Source organism: Montipora capricornis, chromosome 11 (genome assembly GCF_036669925.1).
Source record: "Montipora capricornis isolate CH-2021 chromosome 11, ASM3666992v2, whole genome shotgun sequence".
NCBI classification, from domain to species: Eukaryota; Metazoa; Cnidaria; class Anthozoa; order Scleractinia; family Acroporidae; genus Montipora; species Montipora capricornis.
The window spans coordinates 4,482,996-4,498,286 of NC_090893.1; the positions used below are offsets into that span (position 1 = coordinate 4,482,996).

Sequence of the window (15,291 nt, forward strand, 5' to 3'; positions counted from 1 at the left end):
CTGGCCGGAGGCAAACCAGTTGGCTATTTACAACTGCAGCTGAGAAGTTGAACCAGGGACTACAAGGATGATATTCAACGAGTGATCAGAGCGGGTCTTGAACCCGGAATCTCCGGATCTCAAGGCAAGCGCCCTAACCACTGGGCCACACTGCCTCCTCCCAAGTATTTCCATATCATTTAAATGTGAATGGTACATTATCATGCAAATGAAATATACAATGAATCTTGACCCCGAGAGGCTTGAATGGGGTACAACATAAAGTTAATAGCCGAATTGGTCTAAGGGGGTTTCGCAAAATGGTGTCCACCTTCGGTTAGTGTGCAGCTCCCATAACGCTTCGACACGCACCCCGAGAGGTCTTTATAAAAAGCCCAAGAGCATAACTAGTTTTGTTTACTTACCGGTAACTGTTTGACTAAAGCGCAAACATGATGGCCTTGTATTGAAATGGCGTATAACGACGCACTAAGTTCAACTTGTTCCACAACTGAAAACAGGATACACAGATGTTTATAACATGATATAGCAGAAAGTTGATGTTTCAGCTGAAGTGGATTCTCCCAGCTCGGTTTTGCATTAGCTCAACGAGACTGGCTTCGGGACATGAAAACCATTGAGCAAAACTTTCCCGTAGTGGTGTCCATCATGCTGCACAAGGTGGTTCCAAATTTTGAGTGTGTGGATAAAACCCCGAAGTGTGACCATTTGATTGAATGAAACCTACTGAGCAGTAGTCTCTCGTTTTATTATGCAGTACAAGGTGGGCGGTTCTAACTTCTGATTCTGTGGGTGAAATCTTCAAGTGTGACCATTCCAGTGAAAGCTAGCGAGCAGTACTTTCTTGTGGTTATGTTTAATACGTTGCAAAAATGAGGTGGTCTCAACTTTGAATATGAGGGTGAAATCCTTTAATAATGTGACTACTCAAATGAAAGCTGCCGAGCAGTACCAACCCGTAGGGCCGTTCAAAGAGGATTCTAGCCCGAAGTTCTAAGTCTGTTGATAAAATACTGACGTTTGAGCATTCAAATAAGAGCTTCTGAAAGCTAGTGATCAGAACTTTCTTGTGCAATGGTTTGATTTTCAAAAGCAAAGTTTTTTTTCGAAAATGTCTATTTCATTGTTTTTCATCACTTGGAGGTAAACAAGGGAAGGAAGGACGTGACTTCAAGTAAGAAAGCTTCCAATATAAGATGCAGTTGTTACTAGTATTGTCAGCCAAAAGCTATTAAGTATATTGTTTTTGGTCCCTTTTAATCCTAAACAAAATGAAAAATAGGATACTGTTCACTTATTAAAAGTTCACTAAAGTTCACTGAATTTAAATGCTAACTCTTTCCATACGCTAATAATTCTGCATTGTCACTTTGTGCAAACACCGTTCCCCTTGCCAATAAAACAGATAATTTCGTGTCATTTAAACAAGGCTTTTAAGTAAACTCCACCCAATAAATGAAAAAGGACAAGACCAGACCTGTCTCGCTCGATTCCGGAAAGAATACAAAAGAACTGTAAACAAATCACACACAAAAAAACACTGGACTACAGAAACCGGCATTAGAAACAACAGCAGCGTAAACATTAGCTCTTTAGAGTGTAATATCAAGAAGGAGAAAAGAACACGCTACGCTCTGACAGAGCAGATCTTAACGGGGAGATAAACAAACCTCACAATTCGCTCTGTCGACCCTGGGCAATGCTCGATCATAGGCTTCTAATATCTCCACTGGTCAAATTTTTTTAAAGTTGATACAACGACTTTTCCTTGCCCCACCCACCCACCGAAGCATTCGTCGACCATCGTCAGAATTTACCATGCGAGATACTAGTAGCAGTAGCACTTGCAGAAAACAAAGCATCGAAGATAAACATAATACACTATTAAACTGAAAATAGAGTGAAGTAAAAGGAGTTTTACACATTTCGAAGAATCACAGAGACTAAAGGACAAATTTTGTTCATATTTGCCACGAGACTAATGTAAAGGTATTGAACGAAATGATTTTTTTATCAGGTAGACAAATTCACAAAAGCAAAATTTTCTTCCCTGGAGGAGACAGATTGGCCGACGAAAATATTATTACTGATGTAGTATTATCCTGCCAAATCGCCCAAACTCGTGAGTCATCTGTAGTTAAGGTGAATAATTTACATGAAAGAATTCATGTTACTGCGAAACCCAAGGCTGCACAGCATTCTCTATATTCCACACCTACTTATCCGAACCTAACAACACTACGCTGGCAGCTTAAGCTACATTGTAGCTTAGTGGTAAAGAATCCGAACACAAGTTCAAAAGTTGATAACTTTCACTCCCTATTCAAAACAAGTCATTCTGCCGACAAAAGCTTCATCTCTTCCAGGATGGCGACCTTAACCAAAACACAACGACGAAAAAACAGACATTTACGGATGGATTATAATTCTGCTCCTGTAACTAATATTCTGGGAAGCTTAATTACGAACATCATGTGGAACTTAATCCAATATTCAAAATACCTAAGAAACGAGACAATAACAGCAATAATCTGTGCTGGAACCTTTCCAAAGTCTTAACAACTCTTTCATGACCTCTCACCTCAAGATCAGCCAATTGGAAGCTCCAAAAAGCTTTAAGGAGCTTTCTCTTAACTGATAACACGAAACGATTTTATTAAATGTTCAAAGTTAGAACCACCCTATACAGCCTAACAAAAAAACCACAAGAAAATACTGCTCAGCAGTTTTCACTATAATGGTAAAATTTGAGGAATTCATCCAAACTAAAACCTCAGAGCAACCTTGCGCAGTAAAATAAACGGCACCACACCAAAGAAATCTTAAATGCTTTCATCTTAACCTTTATCCTCTCAGACAAATAAACAGCCTTACGTCTAATGAGGTACCCAGCAAAAACTTTAAGGGGAACATACTTTGACATCTTCTTAATAATGAGTATCACAGCCAAGGGAGAGCGCCTCAAAGGGTTGTCAATCGCGGATGTTGAATCACGAACTACAGCATCATAAACAACACAGAAAAAATCTGCCACCACCTGACACCTGCTGTGTCTTTGCTTATTTTGTTCACGTGATACTCTCCCAACCAAAGCAGCATAACCGGAACACTCAACAGTGTAACGAACTATTCATTAATTTATAGAAATCATGGTGATTGATAAGTCGTTCTATCCTTTCACACTTCCATGTTGGCTTCAACGTTAGATGGCTATTAAAATAAAGAAGATATAAAACCCTTAAAAATTGACACATGCTGGAGCTGAACTACTGCAAGAGGTTTGACTTCCAACGAAAATTTACCAAAACACGGTAATCGGAAGCAAAACTGGCATTCGATAAAACGTTTCCTTTGGCTACACTTCATCGTTGTTGCACCAGAATTCAGACATAACAAAAGATGGAGCCTTGATGGCTACGTTGAAGTGACGTTCAGGGTTTGTGAGAAGGTGAAAAATCTTGACAAACAGGAAATTCCGGTGGACGTCAAACAAAAAGGAGGTGGAGACACGGTGTCTATTGCTAATCTGATTAATAGTCTCTCATCGTTTTGGCCACTGGTTACATCAGGAAAAAAGGAATAAATTTACGTTTCCCGTTACCCTGTGGACTTGACTGAATGCAGACTTGCACCGAAGTAGTGTGTAAAATCACAAACGTAGCACACAAATAAAAGCCACCGAGCAGTACGCCATTTGTTTATTTGACAATTTCAAGTTAAGGTGGCTCAAACCAATTTCAACACTTTCAAGAGACCTTTGCTCTTAGAATTCTTAAAAGGAATGACACTAAAACACTTTATCACGTAACAGCGATGCATAACAGCGATGTTATGGTACCATGTGAGACACCAATTATTGCTGAACAAGATGCAGTCATTTTTTTGACATGACAAGTTACCAGAGATGAAACTGATTTAAGCCACCTTAATTTGCCAGTTCAGATTAAACCCACCCCTGTGATAGGGCGTGGCCATCACACCTCCATTTTTTGCTAAACGTTCCAAAACGATCCACTTGCTTTGGTACACGAGTTAAAATAATTCACTTTTATTACCTGCAAAATGTAGGAGAATACAAATCTTGGTAATTATTGTGCTAAATTCCGTCGTCTCTGGGGTTGCAACCTGTCGATAAAAGCGATTGATTTTCATCAATTAATTTCTCTACTCTCACAGAAGTTTCTTGGAGAAACTTATATTCTGGCCCCAGTAGTTCAAAGGTTGGTTAACTTCATCCAGTTGTTAAGTCATTATCTAAAGTACATAAATATACCTCACGTTTAACGTCGGCCAAGATTTTATTATATACGTGCCTAGAGTGTGCATATTCACAGTTACGAGTGCAAATACTGAAATAATTGCAGCGATTGAAACTGACGGATGGTGACTTATCCACCGGATAAAGTTATCTGGTCCGCTTTGAACAACTGAGGCCTGTTAAATAAAAAACAATTAAAACTAAGAAGACAAATGCATTCTGCACAAAGAAGAACCTCTCTTTGCACCAAAGACAACGTGAATGAAAATGACGTCACTACAACTACGATCCCAAGGCACTTGTACGAAATTTACTTCGAATACACAGACAAGCCTTCAAGGGGGTATTAAAGTACAAAATAGGCACGCATTGCGTACGTGTGGTGGTGCAGTAACTTGACACAGTGCTTTATTCCATAACTGTCAACTGAACTGTGTTTTGTTTTTCAGGAGATTCAGGTTGTCTTTGCATAATATGTAGCCCTAATACTACACCATATTGTTTTGGTTTCGTAAATCATTATAGCGTTATGGTAGATGTCTAAAGTAAATAGCCCCCTGAGAAGACATGTAGTTACCGATAAAATACTAAACCCAGAAAGATTGAAGAAAATAGAAGGGAATCAAGAAATATTGGCTGCAACTCCTTTTTTACAGCAAGTTTAAGCTTGTACTCTGCGTGTCTGACAGCTTGCCACCACAAAATTTCACTAAAGTGAATCCTTCTCTGGTAGGGTTAGTATCTGGATGGGAGACCTCAAAATATACGACTTCCTATCAGAAACACAGCACCGAAAATTATATTTTAACGTTCAAAAATGCGAACTAAGCAAGGTAAGGATTTTGCTAGCCTGCTTTATGCAAAACAAACATTGATGCAAACGTAAATAAATATTGATACACAGTTTTTAGGAAGAGCAGAAGGAAGTTTTTAGGAAGTGTCGAGAATAAAAAAAACACGTAATCAGCAACAAAATTAGCGACATAAAAACAACAAATTTCGTGCCGCGAACATAAAAGGGTACCATCAGCGAAAAACATGTTTGGATATTTTTGCTACGTTCAATATTTCTATTGTACTTTTCGATGCACAAAGAAAATCGCAAAATCGAAAGTGATATCGATTCCAGCGGCCACCTGTGATCAAGCTTCCTTGCGTGTTTCTTTCAACTCAAGAAACAAAGGATACATCTGTGACAAAATAACGGCAAGACACCGGGTTTTTGTTTGTTTTTTTTTTTCCTTTCAAATGTCATAAAGTTCGACAAGAAATGTGCGAACGTATCAAGAAATGACCTATTGTTCCTGATCAAATTCCATATCACACCTATGCACAAAACCCTATTGTTTGGAGCGGCGGCAAGGACATTTTGTCGGAAGTTGACGGTGAGTAAGGGAAGCTGTTTCAGGGGAGAGGGGAGAGTAAAATTCAGCGTCAGCATGATATAGTCGAGACGGGGACCCAGGGAAGGACTTTTGCATCTCTTCGAGCACGTGCAACGAAACGGAAACTAAAATTATTGACTCGTACATCTCAGTCGACTACATCTCAATCTCAGTCGACTATGTAAAGGAAGTAGGACTTCATTTAGCTGAATTGTAACGGAATTCTGATAAATTCTCAGATTGTAATACTCTTCCCACAGACGCCTCGATTACAGAAGGCTGTAGCTGTGTCGGTGCGCAACTCCCCGATCTGTGCTCGATTGTGTTTAAAGAGTTTAAAAACCATGATCGCCAAAGACTTAATCTGTTGCAGCCTAACAAAAACATTTTAAAATTGATCGGTCTTATTTTTTATAATCAAAGGTAATATCTTAACAGCAATAAGCCACCGTATTCTTGAGATCGGAATCAAAGCAATTATTGAAGCGCGCACAAATTAAAGTGAGATCGCTTGAAACTTGACAAATTCACATTTTGGACAAGGAAGTGAGAAAACATCATCTATTGTTTTGCCATCTGCAAAAAGTAATGCCGCCTTTTGGTATTATGCAACTCAACCTAGACTACAAGCATATTTTACCGAACATAAACGAGCGGAATTCATAGAAGTTTCGCTGAGTTTTAGCGAAACGCAGATTTCTCCTGAAAAAGTGTCATAAAAATGATTTATCTCGGGACGAAATTCGTGCCTGGTTGAGTTTCGTCTCAGTTTCTGGTCATTACGTAGCAACTGCTTACATGCTTGCTGAATGAAACGTGTTAATTAAACACGGGATGAAGGGTCATTGTTTCATCCCAGTCCTCAGCACCGCGATGAAATTTTATTCAGGGATGAAAAGTCCATGTAAACACTTTATACAGTTTCATCTATGGTCGTCGCCAACCACAACTGACTCTCACGTTCAACACTTTCTGCCACCATGAGTTCAGCGGAAAACAGGCAACAAAACAAACCTCTTATTTTATACGCAAACAGCCTAGTATTTGTATTGTCTTCCTCTTATAAGCAAGGATAATCTTAATTCTCAGTACCTGTCTAAATGTCATTTTATTGAAACTGTGAGGAGAATTTACATGCTAATTATCCCTGGGAGACAAAGGGTATTAAGGTGGCTGAATACAGTTTTCAATACCTGTTTCATTTGCCTTTTTCTCTAAAACCCTTGATCCCTTGGTCGCCAAAAATGGTAGCAAGTTAACAACACGAACTTCGATTTTTTGATAGTTAAGCTGACATATATGCCGTTCCCATGGCAACATGAGTAAATATAAACAGGTTTTTTTATTGGCAGAAAATCTGGTCGTTGAATTTTCTTTATAATTTGTATGCAAAAAGCTTGTAACGATGCTCACAAGTTAACACTATTTTAATAAGAATTTGACAGAGAGATCTTTAATTATCCCTTGTTGAAGGTTCACTGGAATATCTAAAATTTCCTTTGTTACACTTCAAATTTTTCAATACTCCAGTTACTTACGACCTAAAATATTTTCGTGCCAAATTTTCGTTAAATTCGAACGAGTGGTTCTAGAGAAATAGGCGTATTTCCGAAAAAGCTATTCCGCATTTAATCGCAAAATTTTATCTTACTACGCATGCGCTGCATTTAACTGGGTTCTTTCGATTGACAAAGAAAGATCTGTGAATTGTAGAGTGTTCTGCATCGTTATGTTTTCTAACATACATTTCTCATAAAAAGCTAAAACCATCCAAACATTTTGTTCAATTATGAGGAGAAATAGTACAGATAGCGGAAGCATTGAGCTAATAAAATGAAGCCATGTTTATTTTTTTGCAATCCTTGCGCGCGAGAAAACTGTGTTCAGCCACCTTAACAACTCTTGTGACTGAAAAAATCTCGGACAAAACGCACATACTCTTTAGTCTTATTAAGTAACATAATGTGAAACTGAAAACCAAAACACAGGCACACAACAAACCTTAATCGAGCTTTTATTTGCTAAGGTCCCGCTTCCTAGAAGGTTTGCGAAATCCACGCTACGGAAATCAGAAAAAAAAATGAGTAGTCATTGCAATAGATTCCGAACAACTAAAGCAAAGCCGGCCTCTAGATCAAAAGAAAGTCTTAATCATGGTATGCTTACCTTGAGAGCGGCGTGGATATCAGAAATGATGAGCAGGGTAAAAAGACGGAGAAATCCATTTTTTCGCTTGTAGAACCCTCATTATCCTTAGAAAACAAAAGGTGAAAGGGGACTTAGTAGAGAAGCACACGGTTTTGGGTTCCTCATAACAGATGCAAAAACACGTCTGACGATGTATCCTTTACATTGACACAAGCATAATTGCTCGGTTACATCATCAGCGTTGTCAACGTTATCGTCGTTTTCATAATCATCATTGACGTCATCGTCGTCCTCATCAGCGTCGTCACCATCATCATCGTCATCGTCGTCGGCATCATAATCGTCGTTATCATCGTCGTCGTCATCATCGTCCTCGTTATCATCGTCGTCGTCATCATCGTCGCCGTTATCATCGTCGTCATCATCATCGTCGTCGTTATCATCGTCGCCACCATCATCGTCGTCGTTATCATCGTCGTCACCATCATCATCATCATCATCGTCGTCGTCGTCGTCATCATCATCGTTGTCGTTATCGTCGTCGTCACCATCGGCGTCATCATCATCGTCATCGTTGTCGTCATCGTTGTCGTCATCATCATCCTCATTATCATCATCATCACCATCATCATCAGGGAGTTTAAACAAGGACAATCAAGGGTACGCGTCACTGTGATGATCACCCGATTATTTTAAGTCGTTCGGCATGAAAAATTGTGCCAACTTTCCAGAAATAAAATCGGTATGAATGGGGCAGATGTTTGGGAAAAAAATGGATGAAACATCACCAGGTGCTCGCTTCGTCCATAAAACCTCGGATTGGTCATTTCCAGGCGTTGTTAAGACGAGAACGGCTAAAAAACGTACCAACATGTAAAGCGCAATGTGTGAAGCGTGCAGAGCCATTGCCTTTGTTTTTTCTTGTGGATTTTTCGTTCTCATCCTAGGCGTTGCTTAAGCTACCTATTACCGTTGTCATCATCATTATTTGGGAGCTTAAGAAATGACAATGGAGACGGCAACAACAACAACAACGCCACAAAACAATGATATCATTGGTTAAAAAGAGCATTCATAATCGTGCTGCACGGGTTTTATCATATATTTTTGCGGTCCTCTGTATAATGACGATGTGATATCACCAAATTTGAGGTTTGACGGCAACGTGAGCACGCAATAGAGAATTTTTCATTCTCTATTTTTACTCTGAAACCTCTCGTACCAATTTATGTTTAAGATACTTCGCCCACATCGTAGAAGTCGGAGGAGATCGAATAATCGCGAAACACTTGTGATCGAGTAAAGTTAGGCAGCGTTTACACGAACGCGGTTTCACTTGTAACCGCATCGATTTCGATGCGGTTACACCTTCTGTTTACACGACACCGATCGAGACTGTTATCGAAACCGGTGCCAAAAGTGGAGCGTTTTCAACTCAAGACTACGACAAGAAATGGCAGTAGCACCTTTACAACGTAGGTGAGAGTTCCACGAAGCTTCTGTGACATTACAATGCTATCTACAGTGAAAGCAAACTGTCCCTCGTTTGAAGAATCTGTAAAGCAAACAAAAGTTCAAGTGAGGGCTTTGAGAAGCAACCAGTTTCAAATGAAAGCAAATGGACTAAAAACAATTGCCCTATGTTGGCTACATCTTGGAGCCAAGTTTTTTTGGAAAGATCTCAATAGCCCTTTTCACGGTTAGTTTTTCTCATTTGCATTAAAATGTAATCTAACGTGGATGCGAGGCAATTTCGGGTTAAACCTACAAAATAGCCCGAAATTGCCTCACATACATGCTAGATTATATTGTAATGCAAATGAGAAAAACTAACCGTTAAAAGGGCTATTGAGTAAAAAGACAAGAGACAAGAGGCCGACCGAAAATCGAAGACAACCCGAAGGCTCCTTTGTCTTTAGCTTCTACCGCAACTTTCGGCAGGGAGGGGTGGGCGCCACTCCAATCCCGTTGTATGCACAACTTGTCCCCAGTAATACTGGTCCTCATTTTACCCACCACGAATGGATGGAAAGCTGAGTGAACTTTTGGAACGACCGCTGGGATTTCACCGCGGAGCGCTGAAATGCAGTCCGCGAGCGATATCGACTACACTACGCGCGCTCCACTAATTGAGTACACTAAGTATCATTTCGCCATTATTTTGGTTTTGCATATTAAGTTAAGTTAGCGGGACCAAACTCAGGCATACATTCTGTGGAAAAGTGATTAAACTACGTTTTAAACAATATCACTAGAATTGAACTGATAAAACTAATGCAGCTACACACCTGGTAAGAGATGAAACGGGACTGGAACGCTATCTTGGGAGGAACAACCGATCTGTAAATTAAATCAGTGGTGGCGTTAAAAAATAGGAAATTGAATTCAATTGAATTCGATCTTTCTTTGCACGCTCTTTTTTTCAAATTCAGGTTACAGAAATATACCACATTAAGAAAGATGGAGGAGACTGGAGATAGTTATCTTTAAAAATTGGTGAGCTGTGGCAAAAAGAAGAGGCCGTTTCAAGCTGACCCTTGCAAACTGAAAATGGTTACTGGTTCCGATGAAATAGAGAGTACGGTTATTTGTGCATTAAAATAACCGTACTCATTGACCCGTGAGAGTGAGTCTTAGTGTAATGTCTAACGCCAGACTATTTTAGTCTTCAAGGGGGGGGGGGGGGGCGGGGCGGGGGGGTTGGGAAATTAGTAAAGGGACGGTCGTAGGTTTTGACTCCTGCAAGGAATTTTCCCTGAAAAATCACTGATAAATGCATTTCATAAAAGGCTTGAGAAGCCAAATAGGCCATTTTACATTTGTTTGCTCAGTGACCTAGCCTATGAATGGCTGCGAGGCTGTTGGTGACCTTGCATTGATACGTATCTACAACTGTAAAATGCTCTTGGGAAGATGCAGTGTCCCCAAGAGCATTTGAAAACAATAGTTTATGGAGAATTTGGGGAGGGGCAAACAAAGTGTATTACGTGATATTCGAAATTATATAATAGGCTGATATAGCAACAGAACGGGAACGTCGGTGGCGACGGCGTGCACAGAAAAAACACCAATGAAAATTCAGAATAGAGTAGACACCACTCTTTTCTTCTCTATTCTAAATTCTCATTGGTAGTTTTGCTGCGCGCGACGTCGCCACTGACGTTCCCGTTCTATTGCTAAATCAGCCTAATAACCAAATCAATGCGCGCGCTCTGATTGGTCAATCAGCTATGTTTTATTGTGCTAGTAAACACATGGAAAAATCGCGCGACTTCTGAATTATTATATAAAAGCAATAGACCACAGGTTTCTATGGTTTATAGGCATGATAAACCACTTGGGATTTTGGAAGAACACTCGAAGAATTCGTCAATCACTCGCCTGCGGCTCATGATTAACGAATTCTTCTCGTGCTTCTACCAACATCCCGCGTGGTTTATCAGCTTATAAACCATAGAAACTTGCTTAAATAGAGAATTCTTGAAAAGTGCACAACTTAAGCGTTCACTTACCGGTCTAATCAGTTTTGTATTGAGAGAGTCTAAAACGTTAAATTCCAGTGACTTGATGTGACGATCAGTCAAATTACTGTGAAATGAATGTAGCAGGAAGTTGTCAAGAACAAAGACTGACAAAAACGTACTAAGATAAAGATAAAGGTAAAAAAGGCAGTTTATCAAACGTCTATGTTTTCTTCAGCTATTGAGCTGGTAAAGTAGAAGTCTGCGATGCATGCACACATCTTCGTGCAGTGCCCAGCCTTGCTGTCCATGGTTGCTAAGTGACCGCGTGAAATGGTTGTGCGCATGTGTGATGTATCTTCCACACAGGGGACACCGCGGCAAAATGAGTGCGCATGCTCCGCTTCGAACACATTTGATTCATTTGATTCGAGATTTTGAGCTCTCTGTTTTTGAGTTTATTCGGTGCTGAAGGAAAAGTTCTATTGGACCTTTTGATGATCAAGATCTCACGCTCAACATGGACTCGACAGAAAAACTAAACAGTAGTTCCGAGTTGTTTCCAACGAAAAAGTCAAAAGAGGTAAGCTTATTTTAGGCATGAAATATTTATTTGTTTATGTCGTTTCCATGGAAGTTATCTTTGCCAAACCATGTTTGCTCGTGTTTCGGTTACACCGTTGAAGACCTAAAAGTTGTAAATTTTAAACTGATAACATTTTTTGATAACATTTTCCTCTAAAAACGCGGAAGGTTTTGAGAAAACAAAAGTTTTAACCTCTGACATGTGATACGAGAGCCATGGATTTTTCTGTGACCTGGTTCTCCACAGCAAGAGCAATGGTTTGTATGGTAGATGGTGGTGCTCTTTCTTTTCCAGCTCTGTGTTGCTTTGCAGGACACACCAGGTTGTGGTATGATTAAATTTAATTGATCTCTAGATTTCTGTTGATTTCATTGTCCCAGTCATCTGACCTGAAGAAATCTTGTGGAAAGTGTTGATATCTGGCTGGCTGTCATTTTGACTGTCATTACTTTCAAGATGTGAGCAACTGTTTTTATCTGCATTGTTAGACAAAACCTCTTATTAAGGGAGTCAGTTAAGTTGTTCAGTTTTTTTGTAAAGGGACCTTTACAAATAGGGCACACATTTCCATGTTTTTTTCAAGTATCTTAAGTGACATCTGTGCATGAAAATGACCAAGTGATAATAATATTATTGTTTTACTTTGATCAGTTTCCTGTTGTTTCTTAAACATGTCATTTATTCTTATTCCAGTGCTTAAGTCTAAAACTCTTCCTGGTGTGTGTGTGCTGATCTGGTCAAACCATGCATGGCAAGCAACATTCCAGATTGTTTTCAGAGATTGTGATGAGGATTTCAGCGTTGAATATTTTATTGGTTTTGTGATGAAAAAAGCCAGGGTTGTTATTCATCTCTCATTTTTTCCTGCATGAGATCCTGCATGATGACAACAGTATTACTGCAGATTAAACATCACAGATGTGAGCATGTCAGTGATTAATACAAGATGGTTTCCAAACAGCTCTTCAAAATTGTCTAGAAAAGGGACGATAATTATTTACTTGCCACACCTTCTAAGTTAATGTTTGAACAAGCAAATATAATTTGGTTTTTTAATTCAAGTAAACTGTCTTACTTTCATTAATACAGCTGTATGTTATTCTCACTGGTCTTTCTCTTGCTGAGCATGGGTTTGGATATTAACTTCTGAGGATGCTCCTACTTGTAATAGTCTTAATAATGAAATACGGTTCTTATAACAATAAAATTAGAGAGATATTTGAGTTACTGTATATTGTGTTTTGTGGTAACACATACCATAGTAGTTGTTGTGGTTGTTGTTGTTGAAAAGGAATCAGATAGAGTCATTGTGGGTCCAGATAGAGTCATTGTGGGTCTATCATTGGGTAGTGAAACTGGATCAGTTGTGCGTAATAAAATGTAGAGTATGAAGCAGAATGCCTCTTTTCTTGCTGGATGTATGATTACATTCCTCTCTCAGTATCTTTACACACAGTGCAAAATTTAGGCTGGATTTTGCTGGTGCAATGCATGCAAAAGTGAAATCAGTATTTTCCAAACACATGCAGGTGAATGGTTTCTTATTTCATTATCATGATTCTCATGTCTCCCCACCCTCATCCCAGCAAGGCTCTACAAGGTGATCGACAAAGCTGGAGAAAAAAATTACAGTTACCAGCCAGCTGCAGGAAAAATACTGGAAAAATATTTTCAACGATGGACCACTACCAAACTCCAAGTAAAAGGGAAACATCAAGTAGCATTGGAGTCAAATTTATACTTAGTTTCAAAACTTTTTTGCAATCCTCTCTTAAAATTAAGACTTATTTTCTTTATTTTATTGCCTCGCTCTTGTAAAAGTAACTAGTGTTGTAAAATATGAGAATGGAGGGCAGGTAAGTGACTTATCCAAGTTGCCGAATGAGTGGGATGCGGGCATGAAAAGAACTTAAGCTTATTTCTCACTTTCAAATGATTCCAATGAAACAAACAGACGATTTCCTCATTCAACAGGAGCAACATAAGCCATCTTCGCAGAAGGAATTATCATTCTGCCCTTGCAAAGATGTTTACCCGTCGTTTTCCTTCTCAGTGCACAGTTTTTCCCCAGAGGTTTACCAACGCAGAGACCATCGCGACTAATAACATTACGAACTTCGTCCTTTTGCTCTAGCGCTCGAATGCAAGGTAAAATTCTCCTGGTTTGAACTATAGTTTTTTGGTTTGAAAAGACACACGGAAGATTAGTCTTTCAGGAAGCTCTCTTCAAAATTTAAACCTTATCAAAGTAGTGTTGTCCTTATCATCGCAAAATGAAAACAAACACAGAGAATTTAAATTGCCGCCATTTTGCCGCGCTGTTGTTTCTATTGCAAATTTAATTGGTACCAGTCCCTCGCGCGTGGAAACGATTCGCGCGTGGCTCAAGCCTGCGCACTCATTTTGCCGCGGTGTCCACAGGGCTGACACCGCGGCAAAATGGCGGCAATTTAAATTCTCTGTGTTTGTTTTCATTTTGCGATGATAAGGACAACACTACTTTGATAAGGTTTAAATTTTGAAGAGAGCTTCCTGAAAGACTAATCTTCCATGTGTCTTTTCAAACCAAAAAACTATAGTTCAAACCAGGAGAATTTTACCTTGCATTCGAGCGCTAGAGCAAAAGGACGAAGTTCGTAATGTTATTAGTCGCGATGGTCTCTGCGTTGGTAAACCTCTGGGGGGAAAACTGTGCACTGAAAAGGAAAACGCCGGGTAAACATCTTTGCGAGGGCAGAATGATAATTCCTTCTGCGAAGATGACTTATGTTGCTCCTGTACAATGAGGAAATCGTCTGTTTGTTTCACTGGAATCATTTGAAATTGAGAAATAAGCTTAAGTTCTTTTCATGCCTGCATCCCACTCATTTGGCAACTTGGATAAGTCACTTCCCTGCCCTCCATTCTCATATTTTACAACACTAGTTACTTTTACAAGAGCGAGGCAATAAAATAAAGAAAATAAGTCTTAATTTTAAGAGAGGATCCCAAAAAAGTTTTGAAACTAAGTATAAATTTGACTCCAATGCTACTTGATGTTTCCCTTTTACTTGGAGTTTGGTAGTGGTCCATCGTTGAAAATATTTTTCCAGTATTTTTCCTGCAGCTGGCTGGTAACTGTATTTGTTTTCACCAGCTTTGTCGATCACCTTGTAGAGCCTTGCTGGGATGAGGGTGGGGAGACATGAGAATCATGATAATGAAACCATTCACCTGCATGTGTTTGGAAAATACTGATTTCACTTTTGCATGCATTGCACCAGCAAAAATCCAGTCTAAATTTTGCACTGTGTGTAAAGATACTGAGAGAGGAATGTAATCATACATCCAGCAAGACAAAAGGCATTCTGCTTCATACTCTTAACATTTTATTGTGCACAACTGATCCAGTTTCACTACCCAATGATAGACCCACAATGGCTCTGTCTGGATCCACAATGACTCTATCTGATT

At 39.4% G+C, this 15,291-nt stretch overlaps 1 protein-coding gene across 1 annotated transcript in view; it reads right to left on the bottom strand.

The window, feature by feature from the left end:
* LOC138024890 (AP-3 complex subunit delta-1-like) overlaps window positions 1-15,291 on the bottom strand; it is a 64,417-nt gene that overhangs the window by 2,135 nt on the left and 46,991 nt on the right. Inside the window, exons 39-45 of the mRNA XM_068872085.1 lie at window positions 11,304-11,379; window positions 10,080-10,131; window positions 9,258-9,346; window positions 7,810-7,895; window positions 7,645-7,702; window positions 4,056-4,125; window positions 405-490 (exon numbers count right to left, since the gene is read on the bottom strand). Coding sequence (XP_068728186.1) covers window positions 405-490; window positions 4,056-4,125; window positions 7,645-7,702; window positions 7,810-7,895; window positions 9,258-9,346; window positions 10,080-10,131; window positions 11,304-11,379 — 517 coding nt within the window. The remainder of the gene's footprint in view (window positions 1-404; window positions 491-4,055; window positions 4,126-7,644; window positions 7,703-7,809; window positions 7,896-9,257; window positions 9,347-10,079; window positions 10,132-11,303; window positions 11,380-15,291) is intronic.